Genomic DNA, 14,467 nt, shown 5'->3' with positions numbered 1-14,467 from the left:
CTGTCATTTTAAATTAATTATGGGATTCTTTTGAATCCTTTCAAAAAATTAAATAACTAACGAAATAATTTGTAAATAATTCTGTAACAATTATTTACAAATTGAAACAAATACCACGTATTAAACTTCTACGTATTACGTATTAAACCTTCTTATTACTCGATTGTTTTTTATTTTTTAAAATAAATTTGTGCTACGAGCACTGCTACGCCGTTCGTAGCGTTTACCAGAGTGAAGAAAAGCGACGGAAAGAGGGCTCAGGCGCCGGTGGGACGAACCGCGCTCCACCCCGCAGGCTACTATTTATTCGCAAGGCCACGCCAACGGCGCCCAGTGCGCAAACGACTGTCGCACGCGATATACAATCATAGCATTCTCAGTATAGTAGTATCGCGCGATCTTCGACAAGCTCCTCGCACGAATGTTTCGTTTGCTCGACAATTTATAGACTATTTTGTTGATTTAAATCCTAAAAAAAGACTACGATGATATTAACGATGCTAACAAATTCTAAATTATTATGGGGGATGTGGCAAGTGGTAGTTTACTGTGCATCGCGCACGTCTGTGCCGCTGTTGGTGGCAGCAGGCGCGGTGCTGCTGGCGATGTGGCTGATGGCGCTGGTGCGTGAGGCACGCAAACTGCCACCAGGCCCATGGGGACCGCCAGTTGTGGGCTACCTCCCATTCGTGGGTGTGCGTCATAAAACCTTCCTCGAACTGGCCCGCAGCTACGGTCCGCTCTTCTCCGCTCGGCTAGGTAACCAGCTGACAGTGGTCCTCAGCGATTACCGGCTCATCCGTGAGGCATTCCGTCGCGAGGAGTTCACCGGCCGACCCAACACGCCGCTTATGCACACCCTGGAAGGACTAGGTAAGAATTCATAATTTGTAAATGTAAAAATTTTAATCTATACATTTTAAAACTTTCATAAAACAAAGAAATGTACTAAAACACTATGATAACGATCGAAGTGAATAATACTATTATCACCCGTGTTTTCAAATTTAACTTTGTTTGTTAAATAATTTCTTATAAACTTATTAAATTATTATCAAATTACAAAAAATGCGTAATTGTTGGCATACATAATATTAATGGAGAGTATTATGCCCGGTATACTATCGGTAGCACATGTGCGTGTGGGCGGAGAGGGTAGCGGGGTCGCGGGCGGTAGTCTGCGCTCGCGCCGCCCCCTGACGCCAGGCGTCACTTACCGGTCAATCCGCTTGTCTAACCGCGCCGCGCCTCCCGCAGGTATCATCAATAGCGAGGGCCGCCTCTGGAAGAGCCAGCGCCGGTTCCTTCATGAGAAACTGCGCGAGTTTGGTATGACATACATGGGCAATGGCAAGAAAATCATGGAAGGAAGAATTAAGGTTTGCACTTCTTATCATTTCATGACATTGTTTCTCTGAATATTTATATCTAATCAATCCTAGTTGGTGATAATAAATTTTATAACATTCGTGTTTTCGTTACTATTAGAACTGACTGTAATTTTTGTTCAAGTAGGTCAATTCAAACGAAAATATTAACATATAAGTAGGTACGTTGGAATTAATGACTTAACAAAAAATTTAACTTTACAGAATGAAGTACTGGAGTTGATGGGCAGTTTACGCGCATCTGACAGCACTCCCATTGACGCAAACCCCTTACTCGCTCTCGTTGTGTCTAATGTCATCTGTGGCATCACTATGTCCGTGAGATTTAGTCAGGGCGATGAGCGCTTTGAGCACCTCAACCATCTCATCGAGGAAGGCATGAGGCTTTTCGGGGAAATACACTACGGAGAATACGTCCCTCTTTACAACGTATGTTAACTTTCATTACAAAATTTTAACTCATTTCGTGATAGCTAAGTAAATGTCTAATGTTATTTGCTTGCTCTACAGTATCTCCCTGGAAAAACACAAGCCCAAGAGAGAATAATTCAAAATCGCCTACAAATGTTCGATTTCTATCAAACTTTGATCGATGAGCATCGCGAAACTCTTGACGTGGACAACTCCAGAGACCTCATTGATGTTTACCTCATAGAAATTGAGAAAGCGAAGACCGAGGGCAGGGCTGGAGAGTTATTCGAAGGACGTGATCATGGTAAATATAACGCCATCCTTATATATGAAACATTATATTTTTATTATTTTTCATAAGATAAAGAAATTTATAAAATATGTTACGTTAATAAAACGTACTATTTCAGAACTGCACCTAAAACAAATTCTTGGTGACTTATTTTCCGCCGGCATGGAAACCATTAAGTCGTCATTATTATGGATGATTGTGTTTATGCTGAGGAATCCCGATGTGAAGAAGCGCGTCCAGGATGAGCTAGATGCCGTAGTGGGTCGCAGCCGCCTTCCCACCGTCGAGGATATGCCTAACCTGCCCTATACAGAAACCACCATCCTAGAGACTTTGAGAATGTCGAATATTGTTCCCCTCGCAACTACTCATTCTCCCACTAAGTAAGTATTCTAATATGATTTTATGTTATTAATTTCTTACTTGAAGTTGTATGTGTTGTTTACTATAAACTTTAGAAAACAAATTACTAACACATTCGTTTCTTGCCTACAGGGATGTCCACCTAAATGGGTACAGAATTCCAGCGGGCTCGCAGGTGGTACCTTTGATCAACTGCGTGCACATGGATCCCGATCTATGGGAGGAGCCTGATAAGTTCAACCCTAGCCGATTCATCGATGCTGACGGCAAAGTTCGACGACCAGAGTATTTTATGCCTTTTGGCGTGGGTCGGCGCATGTGCCTAGGTGACGTATTGGCGCGTATGGAGATGTTTATGTTCTTCGCTAGTATCATGCACCAGTTTGACATGCTTCCGGAAGCGGGTGTGGAACTGCCATCATTAGAAGGCATCGTGGGGGCAACAATCGCGCCCGAATCCTTCCGTTTACGTTTCGTGCCCCGTGAACAACCTCCTCCACCGCCTCCGGAGCCACTCGTAGTTGAGCATCAGGTGTTGCGCCACGTTGGTTCACATTGACTAGCCGCCTAACCATAATCAGCACGCTGCGCAAGAGCGCTTGCCAAGTTCACCCACCAGTATTCATCGATCACTCGTTTTAGAGCGCATCTACGACCATTATTTAAGTCTTTATATTTAAGTGACTACGTCGCTGTGGCGATGGTTGAGGCTGTGCATAAAAGTGTTCATTTAATTAACCGACCTTAGACTTTAGCTTGTATCGTATGATTCTGATGAGATTATATACATAAAGTTGGTTGTGTGAGTTTGTAGTATTATAAAGGCGGTATTACAGATCATAGCAAATCACACTGTATTAAACACTGTAGCGTTTAGTTAAGTATTGTATTAAGCTCTAGTACCTATACCAAAATATACGCGTATTCTAGGTCATTATTTATTAGTAAATATCACTTATGAGTGTTATTGTTGAGTGTGATCTCATGTGTGTTATGTTCCATTAGTGCCTCGTCAATTATTATTTCTATTTATAGTGTAACATGTACCATGCCGTGGTAGTGCAGGCTAGTCTAACGGTGGCTGCTACGTCGCCGATGGTAATACGATTGAATATTTTAAGTTTCGTATTTGGATATAATTTTGTCTTGATTTTCAACATTTTGCAACGTAGTTGCCTCTGTAATGATATTTTCATAAACCCGATATTTAAAAACAAGTAGTTTACCGTTGTCAGTAACTTACCATCCTTAGATAAGTTTTAAGTACATAGTTGTATTTTCATAATCTAAATGATTAAGGTGTACTTTATCAATAAATGAAAAACTATTGAAACATATATATTGTTTTGTTTGTAATCCCAATAATGAGGCATCGTAACAATTTTAGTTTATTAGCCCAACTAATTGATCGTATTTTATTATAATGCCAAACACTTAATACATTAAGTATCTGGTCGACCCACACGTCGCTTTTCTCATGGTCATTCAACTTAGTTGGCGCATTATTGTTTTTTTTACTATTTATGTCCAAAGTATTCGCAAGAAATAATGAAATGAAACATTGCGAAAGATGCTGTTTGCTTCCTCTTAAACGTAGACAAAAGATATCTGAATTACCAACGGTACCATTGGAAACACTATGTATCGAGTGTATAATAAAATATATATGATAATACACAACAAAAATTTAAAACCAGCATCCTAAAGAAACAAACAAATTAAAACCAACAAAAACAAGTAAAAAAACAAACAATTTAAAACTATGAACGATGATGCTTCAATATGAGTTAGTTTCGTAATTTGATAAAAAATATGCATCTGTAGCGGACTGTATCAATGGGTTCGGGTAGGTGCTAACAACGAGTGAGCAAGACCAAAGCAAATGTACTTCCAGTTTATTAATTTATTATATAACACATACAGCTAAACAAAAACAATAGTGAATAAAAGGCGCCAAAAACAATCACATTTAAATTTAGAATTTAAATATAAAACGAAACCTCAAAGAGACTATAAAATACATACATATAAAGGAGATTTATAGCGATTGCTGCGATTCGCTATAGCATAAATACTTTGCACTCCCAATCCAATACAGTTGTTGAAAATTGTTAATAGTTACATATATGATGTTGGAAAATTATTGAATAACACACCGTAACTTGAATGCAAATATTATAGTGTATAATTTTTTTTTCATTAAATATTCAGTATACATATTTTATATATACTAAATTGTTATTAACATGTAAATGCTAGTTCACAAACCGTAGACACAAACCAGAAAATCTTATTAAAAATAAGTTACAATGGGTCACAGAAGAATTTCACATGTGGAGAAGATAAAGTGACACCTACAGTTCCCATCATTTCTTGTTCCGTGGGTGGGTTAGAGGCTAAGCGAATTCTCTTGCGTCGGAAAAGTCGCGCTACCAACCCATACGCGAGCATACGCGAAAGCTCGTCTCCGGGACACATACGCTTGCCTGAAATAAAGTCATAGTCTCTTCACAGCTTTACAAAAGGTGATTCTTATTCTTCAGTGCCTAGTTGCAACAAACTACAGAGAATTGATACAAAACACATAAACCTATTTGTTTGTCAGCCTAATAGCGATCTGCCGTAGCAACTCCATAAGCCAAATGTATAATTTATTTGACGAATTGACAGAGTGCAAGGACAGGTAACAACTCAACAAGGCGGCTTTATGGGTAATTGAACTCGCTGACAATTTCTTTCTGCCTTTCAAGGTCATATCATCGCGGAATTATCTTGAAGAATATCTACAGTAAAGAGTAACTCACCAACTTGGAAAGGTATAAATTCGGGAGGCTTAAGCAAGCTTCCATCAGGAGCTAAGAAACGACTTGGTCGAAATTCTTGCGGATTGTCCCAGACGTTTGGGTCCATGTGAAGTGCCCATTGTAACGGAACCACCATAGTTCCTTTAGGTATTCTATAATTTCCCAGAAATGTATCCTGAAATTTATTTTATTACATGTAGAGAAAAGGATTGTTTGGAGAAAATGTTTTAGTAATAGATTTAAAAAACGCCAATGGAAATAAATTTCTTATGGTCATAGGATTTACTTCGAGGCAGCCGTGAGGTATGCCTACAGGTACAATCGAGCGTATTCTCTGTGTTTCGCAGATAGCTGCCATTAGATGAGGAAGATCTGTTCCGTCAATTTGCCTTTCTTCTGGGTAAACTTTAAGCATTTCTTGCCGGACTATTTCCTGCAAAAAATATCTCATACATGAAAATTCACACCAAAACCGCAATAAATCTCTCAACCTTTAACAGGATATCTCAGTAAAAGGCAAATGATGTATTTTGATAACGAAACATTAAAGGGAGTTACTTGTTCTTCGGGGTAGAGCGCCATATATAGCAAGAACCAGGCGAGTGTAACAGATGTTGTATCAAGGCCTGCGCCGAACATGTCCGCCAGGAGGTAGAGTAGTTGCTCGTCCGTTACATAGCATGAATTCTTATCGCCACTTTCGAACCTCTTCTTCTGTTCGGCTAAGAAGTTATCCAAGATGCATTCACCATCAGTTGGAATTAAGATCTCCGGATCAAAGAAATGTTCTTCTGTATTGGACGAGTATTTGCTGTATTTGATACATTTGATATGACCTTCAGGATGCTCACTAAATAAATTATGATGTAGGGGATATTCTGCTCCTTCTGGCGTCTGTAATCCTAAAGTCTTGCGTCTTTTATATATAATGCTAGCGTACAACCTGTGCGTTTGAGCTTGACCGCGCGTTAATACTTCAATGGTTTTCCTAGTTGATGATGATAGAAACCTAAAAAAGACATTTAGGTAATTTACTTTATTTGCAGTTACAAATAAACACATAATACACAAAAAAATTTGGAAACTACCTAACAAAAGGCAAAAAGTTGACTACACCTGATACGCCCATTTCATTACACCCTTCCTCTTGAATTTGTCGAAACCAAGTCCAAGTTCTGTCTTCAGGTGGAAATTTGTAACCAAATATAATTTCATTAACAACATTTCCTAATGAATTCGTTAGCATATGTGTCAAATCCATGGGAGCCCCGCCGCTTTTGTCGACATTCTAAAATTCCAAATATATTCAGGTTGTGAATTGTAAATTAAAGAAACAAAAAACGAAGTAAAAGATCATTTTTTTGTTGCTCGTAGCGCAGCAACATTTATCTGTGCCATTAAATGCCGCTTACAAGAAATATGTACGATTTTTTGTATTACATAAAAACTGATTTGTCACGAAGTTTGTTAGACACAGGTAAAAATTATCTTTTTTGTAACTTGAAATACTTAAATACATCTTTTGAAGTAAATCTAAATATATACTTTGTAATAAGGCGATTATCACCTACACCACGCCTCGCGACGGAGCGCGGAGCTGCGTTTTTTAACGTTGTACTGTAGTCCCTCAGTTTGTATGGAAAACACGAGCCGTCGAACACACTGATAACGCTTCTCCGCGCGGTAGCGCGGCGCGCGCTGTTTTACCTCCGCGCGGAGGGGCGCGGCGAACCGCAGTGTATGGCACACTGCGCTCCGCACTACCGCGCAGACTTCTAAGCTTAAGGACATGTTTAGTTTTCTACAATAGATCATGACGTCGATAAATTTATATTTGTTATTGAAAGTCGATCAAATTCATCTTTATATTTTCTTAAATCTTTGTAATGAAGTTGAAATTATCCATTTATCGATCAAGTGATGTATCCAATATGTTCGGTGTCTTTTTATTTGAGTAAACAAAAACCAAAGGGACAAGCACCATATCTTTCTACATTAGTTTTGATTATAATGACCCTCCCTACCTACCCTTAGAGATACCCTTATACGAGAAGGACACTATAACCTGTACGCGCACAGGAACCTTACAAGTTCAGGTTCTGACCCCAGATCAGCCAGTACACAGGGTTGTCACCGACCTCTGTCACTTGACTTCACCCGGTTCTTCGAGAGGCTTGTGCCTCAGGTGAGCCGCCCCGGGTGCACGTACAGTACCCTCCCTATTTTCCAGATAGGTACCGGAGCTTTAGGTACCCTGATCTTGCCGTCGAGCCCGTAGTCTCTCCGGAAAACCATGTCTCTCGGGTCGGTAGATAGGGACAACCAAAGGTACAGTATGACTGCAGCGTCCTGAATGAGTTCTGTATTATTAACCATTCTTGTCAAAGAAGGAGCTCGGCTACATATACAATCACTACGGCGATCAACTGCGAAGCGAATACTTTAAGTAACGTGGGGCCGCTAGGCCGCTGCCCCCACGCAGATTAAACCGCGCGTTGATGCAGATCTGTGTCTCCGCCATCGCGCGCGTGATTCTGCGTCTCGCGCTCCGTCACGTGACGCGGTGCATTGTAATGCTTCGGAAGAAGCCGTATAGCGTAATGGTTTAAGAAGCCGTGGTGGCCTAATGGTTTGACCTACTGCCTCTCTAGCAGAGGGTCGTGGTTTCGAATCCGGGCTCGCACCTCTGAATTTCTCTGAATTTATATGCGAAATATAATTTGAAATTTATCATAAGCTATTCGGTGAAAGTAAACATCGTGATGAAACTAGCACGTTGAAGAAGGTTCACAACCCTCGAAAAACGTGTGAAGTACGCAATACGCATTTAGCCAGTATGGCGGACTAAGGCCTAAGCTCTTGCGTGAGAGGAAACCCGTGTCCAGCAGCGGGACGCGTAAATGGATTGATGATGATGGTGATTATAATGAATGGTGCTTCAAAATCAAGATCAGCAAAAAGTAAATTTAGTTAAATAATTCATACTTCAAGTAATTCATATACGCCGGATGAAATGCGTGCTTCCAGTTTATCTCGCGACACGCCGTGCTTAGTCATTCCGAAACTTTTAAGCCAGGTCGTAACCAGCTTCCTCTGATCTTTCCATAGTCCTCCTTCGGCGCAAATTATACCTTAAAAAAATTGTAATTAGCAAATTTACCACTAATACTTAATTGGTTGATACGATTATATTCATAAAATTTTGTGGTAGCTGTCTGTCTTTTTTACACTGACTTCTAAGAGTACTCCTCCTCATTATTGGAGTATTTGTAGTAGTTTTATCTTCTTCGTCTACAGTTAATTGCAAGAATACCATAAAATCAGAAAGTTATCTTGTTAATTTCAGTTTGATCAGGATATTTCGAAACAAATGTCCCACGTTGTTTCTGATATAATAAATAAGCCACATAGTTTGAATATACGGTAGTATCAGTAGAGCTCCTGGTGAATGAGTTAATCCAGGGAAGTACTTACCACCTTACCTATATCGGCTGCCAAGCAATAATGTGAGCATTGCTGCGTTCCGGTTATAAACTTAGGATGCTGGTGAATTCACAGGCACATGAGACTTGTCAACTTATGTCTCAGTGTGACGGGCGCAGTGGCAGTCGCCCTCAGATCTTCACGATTTAAAGCTCTGAGTAGCATCTGTTATGGGTAGGCGTGAAAGGGTTGTAACCCTAACTAGCCGTGAACAGGTTCACGGCAATGAAACGGGAAACTTCCGGTCCACAAAATTTATTAAAGAAGTAAATTTTAAAGAAAGGGCTGTAACAATAAAAAGGTAAATGTAAAAAAACAGGTACAACAGTATAAAACACTCCTACACTTTATTATTAAGGCACTTACCCCGAGTAACTGAATTACAGATATAGGTACACGAAGGCTGTAGACTGTTATAAATTATTACACATGATTTAGCTTATTTAATGATTATAAACTTAGTAAAGAACCAGAATTAGCGATTATTCGCGATGGAATTTGGAACAGCTCCGACTGTTGTGGCGGTCGAGCTGGGAGTGACCGTGGTACGAAAATAAAATGAAAAAGTGAAGGAAGATGGAAGAATTCAAATTTAAAATTTAAATACATGTAAAATAAAAAATGATAGGATACAAGCGGAGAGAGACGATACAAAGGGTGAGATGACGGTGTAAGGAGGTCGGTGTACAGGGTTTCAATGGCGGCACCATTATATCCGGGATTATGGCTTCATTTTTGGTCAAAAAACTATTGCAGCAAATTTTTGATAATTCTTTTGCTCCGCCTGTTGTATTATGTTTTGTATTATAACTTGGTAAAGAATCAAAAATAAGATTTTAGTAAATGGAATTTGAAACAGCTCCGCCTGTTGTTGCAGTAGAGCTGCGAGTGACCGTGGTACGAAAACAAAATGAGAAAGTGAAGGAAGATGGAAAATTCTAATTTAAAATTTAAATACATGTAAAATAAAAAATGTTAGGATACAAGCGGAGAGAGGCGATACAAAGAGGTGGGATGACAGTGTAACGAGGTCACACCGTCCCAGGTGTGTCGTTTACCACCGCGCGCGACTTTTTCGTCCCGTCTCTTGATATCATAATAATCTCAGTACAGAGTACTAATAAAACCGACCTCAAAATCCATTCATCCCCTAGTTTGCCACTTTTTTCTTACACCTATTTTCTTCAAATTTAAATGGGACCACTACTAAGGTACCCTCTTTCCAAAAAAAAAAGAATTTTATTGCGTAACATACGTACAAAAAAAAGGAAAAAAAAAACACAGTCGAATTGAGAACCTCCTCCTTTTTTGAAGTCGGTTAAACAATATTGTATCGTTTAAGTATTCACTTACCGTTGCCATGCATTATTCCGTGCGTCAGGTAGAGGGGTGCGCGCCCTGAGAAGCTGTCTTTTGCGAAGGCATCTCTTATCAATTTGTGATCCGACAAAACGACAGTATAAACACTTCCCATGCTTATTCCATATATTGGGCCGTACTGTTTTGACAACTCTGTTAGTGTTAAATGTGGAAGGCGGCGGTCAAGAAATGGCAAATAACCAAACACAGGCAAACCCCATGGTCCTGGCGGTAGATTTTGCCAATCTTTAATTTTTTTGAATATGAAGTATCCCAGCACAACAGTGCAGAGGTATAGGAAAATGACGTCCATTGTGCTCTAGAACCAAATTATTATAACATTTTATTTCCTACGGAAAGATATGGTTTCTAGTTAACTAATCAAAAAAATAAAAGATAACCTTACGTAATTACGTAAGATTATCTTTATATATACAATACTTTGAACAGTAAATTAATTTTTCAGATTATCACTAAGTAGATATACACTGAAATTTACTTATAAATAATGTATGATCTAGCGCAATTTTTTAACATTTTACGTGTTTAATTTGAGAAAAAATAAACCAGACATTATATATAGGGTATGATTATAACCCTAATGACTTTAGAAATGAAAAATTTAAGTGTGGTTACGATACTATCTATCCCGGTAATCAAAACCAACACGGAATAGGTAACTGTTTTTTATCCTCGCACTCTAAAAACGCTTACTAAATTCCTTTAGCAGCTATATTTCAAATTCAACAAATACAGAGTAGTTATCTGCTGGCTTTAGCAAATCACTATGTGCACTCAATCCCAGAGCGAATGAAACTTTACGCTTTGGGCCGTTATATGATGTATGAAGCGGTATAGAATTAAAATTAAATGTTGAGTATCATACTTTACGTGCAACTTTCCTGCTACATTCATGTAACTTAATATTATCATTTATTAGAAAGAGTTGGTCCGAGATAATTATAATATCTCCAAATATATTAGTTTGTAATATCTTCATGTGGGAAGTACTGCAAGTAGTATTATGTTAGTACGCAAGGATTAATACGTATGGTGATGACCAGTTCTTGAAAAAACCCGCGCTATTATGTCTAATCGGGCTGACCAACATAAAAACATAAATCAAACATGTCAGCACGAGGCTCAGATAAGGAGTCGAAAACATTTAAATGCATTTTTTATCTATTTACAGTGATACATAAATAGTAATTAAAAGCAAAATTGCAAGAACTATACTGAAATTTACCTTCTATGCTATCTGCGAGTGCTGGATAATCTACAGAGTAATGTCACAAATAAAATAAGTACTACTAATTTCGTCTACAGACGACGGCAGACGCGACGTATCACTAACGTTACGCGCAGCTTGTAGGGGCACAGTTTGTGTTGTCACGTGGTCAGACGTTAGCCGACTGTCCTTTAAGCTGCAGAATTGATTTGCCTAACACTTAATTTGAAAATCAATGGGTTTCCATTATTCAATTTTCCATTTTGTCTTTGTGAGTTTCGAATGTGTAATCATTTATCTTGAAATTTCCAGAATCATTTAATGTCGATGACGTCAATGCCAGTACGACGCTGACGTAAGCAATATATTATATCCCTTCAAAAACATAATGAATAAACAAAACATATGACACTATGGATAATGATGTGAAAAGTAGCCAAGCTCAGAACAACAAACAAATGGATCCGTAAACTTTGTCAATTAAAATTACTTGAAGATTTCTTACACAAATATGTAACAACAGCTACTATGTGCTAAGGTACAGTATCATACAAATATATTGTTATGTAATTTACAATCATAAACATCCGTCAACCTGTGTACAACCCCTTTACTGTAGAAAGTTTTTCTCTACGCGTAAGTAGATTATTAAAAATGTTTAACAAGAAAGTGTTAACTGTGTGTCACGATATCTATGTATGTGTACTAGCGTACTAGATGCGACACAGACTGTGTTTGACTGATGTGCGGTTCCGACACAACACTTTATTTAGTTGGTTGTCAAACATTCTATATAGCGGAAGCAGTTGCTCACATTTCGCTATTTGACTAATTGAGTGAACATAAATTTCAAGTTTTAAATTATTAAGTAATGTTATGGTTTTTGATTAATTTGTATATTATATATAATATTTGAAATCGCAAAATACTAAGCAAAATTTCACGCTATCCATCTCGTTTCCGCAAGCATATAATGACGCGTTTTAAAACAAGACAAAACATAATATCATAGATTAATAAGCAACAGAGTATTTTATCTACACAATGACAGAGTATGTATAATATGAATAAAACATTATGGTTACCACATAAATTAAATAATATATAAAAAAGACTAGGCTGCATGGCCTAAAGATCTTTGCCTTTTCGCCAAGAAAATTACATAACATAACATCAATAATTTAAACAACTGGACTGTATTTTTTTCTTTTACTTATTTTGTTTTTTCGTTTTAGTAATTGGTACGTCATCTTTGAAACAATTGAATAATGCCACCTTTGTGTGCTTCAGTACTGCAAAAATACTTCAAAAAATATCAGTACATAAAATAATCTCAGTACAGAGTACTAAAAAAACCGACCTCAAAATTACGTGGAATTACATCTATTTGCCAAGTACTATTGAAGTATCCCCTAGTTCGCCACAATACAGGACTTGACACAGGAGATAATAAAAATCGGTTCTCACTACTCGAGTAGTAGTAGACTCGAGTATTGAGAGAGAAAAACGCCTTTAATTGGAGAATCGCAAAACCAACCATTAAAATAATTTCTCCTTAAATAAAATTTAGGCGCTATTTATAAAAATGCATGTTCATGCGTGATCAGCCACCCTTAGAGGCGGATGATTTTCTTCAAAAAGAATTGGGACCACTATGGAGGTACCCTCTTTCCAACAAAAAAAGAATCATGAAAATCGGTTCCCAAATACCGGAGTTATCGCGTAACATACATACAAAAAAAACATACAGTCGAATTGAAAACCTCCTTTTTTTGAAGTCGGTAAGGTACGCGATAATCTGTTTTGGTTTTGTTCTGTATTATAATATAATGACGATTCTCAACTCATTCCCAACAGATATAGACTGTCGCGTCTGTCCCACGGTACTAAGGTACTGATACTCTTTGACAAAATTCAACACTAAAACAAAACGCTGTCACTATTGATACTGTCACAGTGTAAAAACATACAGTGGGACATCGCCTTGAAGTTTCGCGTAATGCCGCTTTCGTCTAGACATTACGTCATACCGCAGGGTTGTCACCAAGTGTTTTTTTTAATTTAGTCTGTTGGAGTGGGTGTACTACTACTATGTCCATAGTGGGGCTTTCTCACAAGCCGTTTTATAATATGTGCAGGTGTAGCATACAAGGATATATTTAAAAAAATATTTTTATGTTTAAACGTTTTATTTTAAACCAAAACACTCTCTCACTCGTTTTTTTTCCAAGTTTTTCTGACTAATAATGGGTCCTCCAAATGCTTCAATTCAATGCATCAAGTCTATAAAGGATTTAATTATGATTCATAATCATCAACCTCGATAATAGCTAAAATGATACTCATATTGCTTTTATTTGTATTTGTCGTGTCAGCTATCTTGGATTTAGAAATAAGTGCCATAATCGTAATGAGCACTCCCAAATCGTTGAAAGCGATACCCAACTTGCCATTATTTGAAAGGTCGTGCCCGCTATCTTGAATTTAGAAATAAGTGCCATATTCATAATGAGCACCCCCAAATACTTCGAAAATGGTACCCATATTCATTGACTTACAAATAAATGGACGACGGGTCTAATACAAAAACCACGAAAAAAATGTCCCAAGTCAACCTATTTAAACGTAGTGACATGTAAAGGAATATGAAAAAGCTAAAACGTTGAATTTAAATTGTAATGTCATCGCAGTACTGTCTAATTTTGCTTGCTTCGCTGTCAGAAGAAACAAACGAAGACTAAAGCGTGAATGACGCTCTGTATACGATTTTAACGCCCTATAAGTTCGGACACTTTTTAGCGCGGACCCGACGTCCATATAATTGTAAGTCAATGCCCATATTACATTTATTTGCATAGTTGTGTCCGTCATCTTGGATTTATAAATAAATACCATTTTCATAATGATTACGACCAAAAATATATTTTTTTTAATTCTTGTCCGCCGTCTTGGATTTGGAATTTAAAACCATATTCGTAATAAGCACTCCCAAACACCTCGAAAACGATACCCATAATTATTGATTTTATTTAAAACTCCGGTCCGCCATTTTCCAAAGCCATATTTATTTGTATGTAACGAGCACCCACTAAAACACCGAAGACGATACTCATATTAATTTTTAATTGAAAAAGTCGTA

General features: G+C 37.9%; 2 protein-coding genes across 2 annotated transcripts; one reads left to right on the top strand and one right to left on the bottom strand.

Moving 5' to 3' along the window:
• Nucleotides 1–470: 470 nt before the first annotated feature.
• On the top strand, nt 471–3,728 carry LOC113237079 (cytochrome P450 18a1). Its single transcript, XM_026473340.1, has 6 exons — nt 471–873; nt 1,258–1,379; nt 1,593–1,817; nt 1,899–2,103; nt 2,210–2,474; nt 2,587–3,728. Exons 1-6 carry the CDS (start codon nt 486–488, stop codon nt 3,011–3,013), a joined length of 1,632 nt encoding a protein of 543 aa, XP_026329125.1. The 5' UTR covers nt 471–485; the 3' UTR covers nt 3,014–3,728.
• Nucleotides 3,729–4,626: 898 nt separating this feature from the next.
• Nucleotides 4,627–10,419, bottom strand: LOC113237177 (cytochrome P450 306a1). Its single transcript, XM_026473495.1, has 7 exons — nt 10,095–10,419; nt 8,244–8,389; nt 6,347–6,546; nt 5,817–6,267; nt 5,545–5,691; nt 5,259–5,433; nt 4,627–4,940 (listed from the first exon to the last, which is right to left on the bottom strand). The coding sequence occupies exons 1-7, from the start codon at nt 10,411–10,413 to the stop codon at nt 4,759–4,761; spliced, it is 1,620 nt and encodes a 539-aa protein (XP_026329280.1). The 5' UTR covers nt 10,414–10,419; the 3' UTR covers nt 4,627–4,758.
• Between the last annotated feature and the right edge of the window lie 4,048 nt (nt 10,420–14,467).

Source organism: Hyposmocoma kahamanoa, unplaced genomic scaffold, assembly GCF_003589595.1.
Source record: "Hyposmocoma kahamanoa isolate Upper Pololo Valley unplaced genomic scaffold, ASM358959v1 93, whole genome shotgun sequence".
NCBI classification, from domain to species: domain Eukaryota; kingdom Metazoa; phylum Arthropoda; class Insecta; order Lepidoptera; family Cosmopterigidae; genus Hyposmocoma; species Hyposmocoma kahamanoa.
The sequence above is the reverse complement of the archived record's forward strand: the minus strand, read 5'-3'. Positions and strand labels throughout refer to the sequence as shown.

What these genes read in the sequence shown, in the direction of transcription:
- LOC113237079 (XM_026473340.1), top strand. Translation starts at nt 486, where the DNA reads ATGATATTAACGATGCTAACAAATTCTAAATTATTATGGGGGATGTGG. An exon ending in TCATGGAAGGAAGAATTAAG is followed by an intron (nt 1,380 to 1,592) that starts GTTTGCACTTCT and finishes TTAACTTTACAG; the next exon opens with AATGAAGTACTGGAGTTGAT. An exon ending in AATACGTCCCTCTTTACAAC is followed by an intron (nt 1,818 to 1,898) that starts GTATGTTAACTT and finishes CTTGCTCTACAG; the next exon opens with TATCTCCCTGGAAAAACACA.
- LOC113237177 (XM_026473495.1), bottom strand. Translation starts at nt 10,413, where the DNA reads ATGGACGTCATTTTCCTATACCTCTGCACTGTTGTGCTGGGATACTTC. An exon ending in GCGTATATGAATTACTTGAA is followed by an intron (nt 6,547 to 8,243) that starts GTATGAATTATT and finishes TTGGAATTTTAG; the next exon opens with AATGTCGACAAAAGCGGCGG. An exon ending in TACCTCACGGCTGCCTCGAA is followed by an intron (nt 5,434 to 5,544) that starts GTAAATCCTATG and finishes AATAAATTTCAG; the next exon opens with GATACATTTCTGGGAAATTA.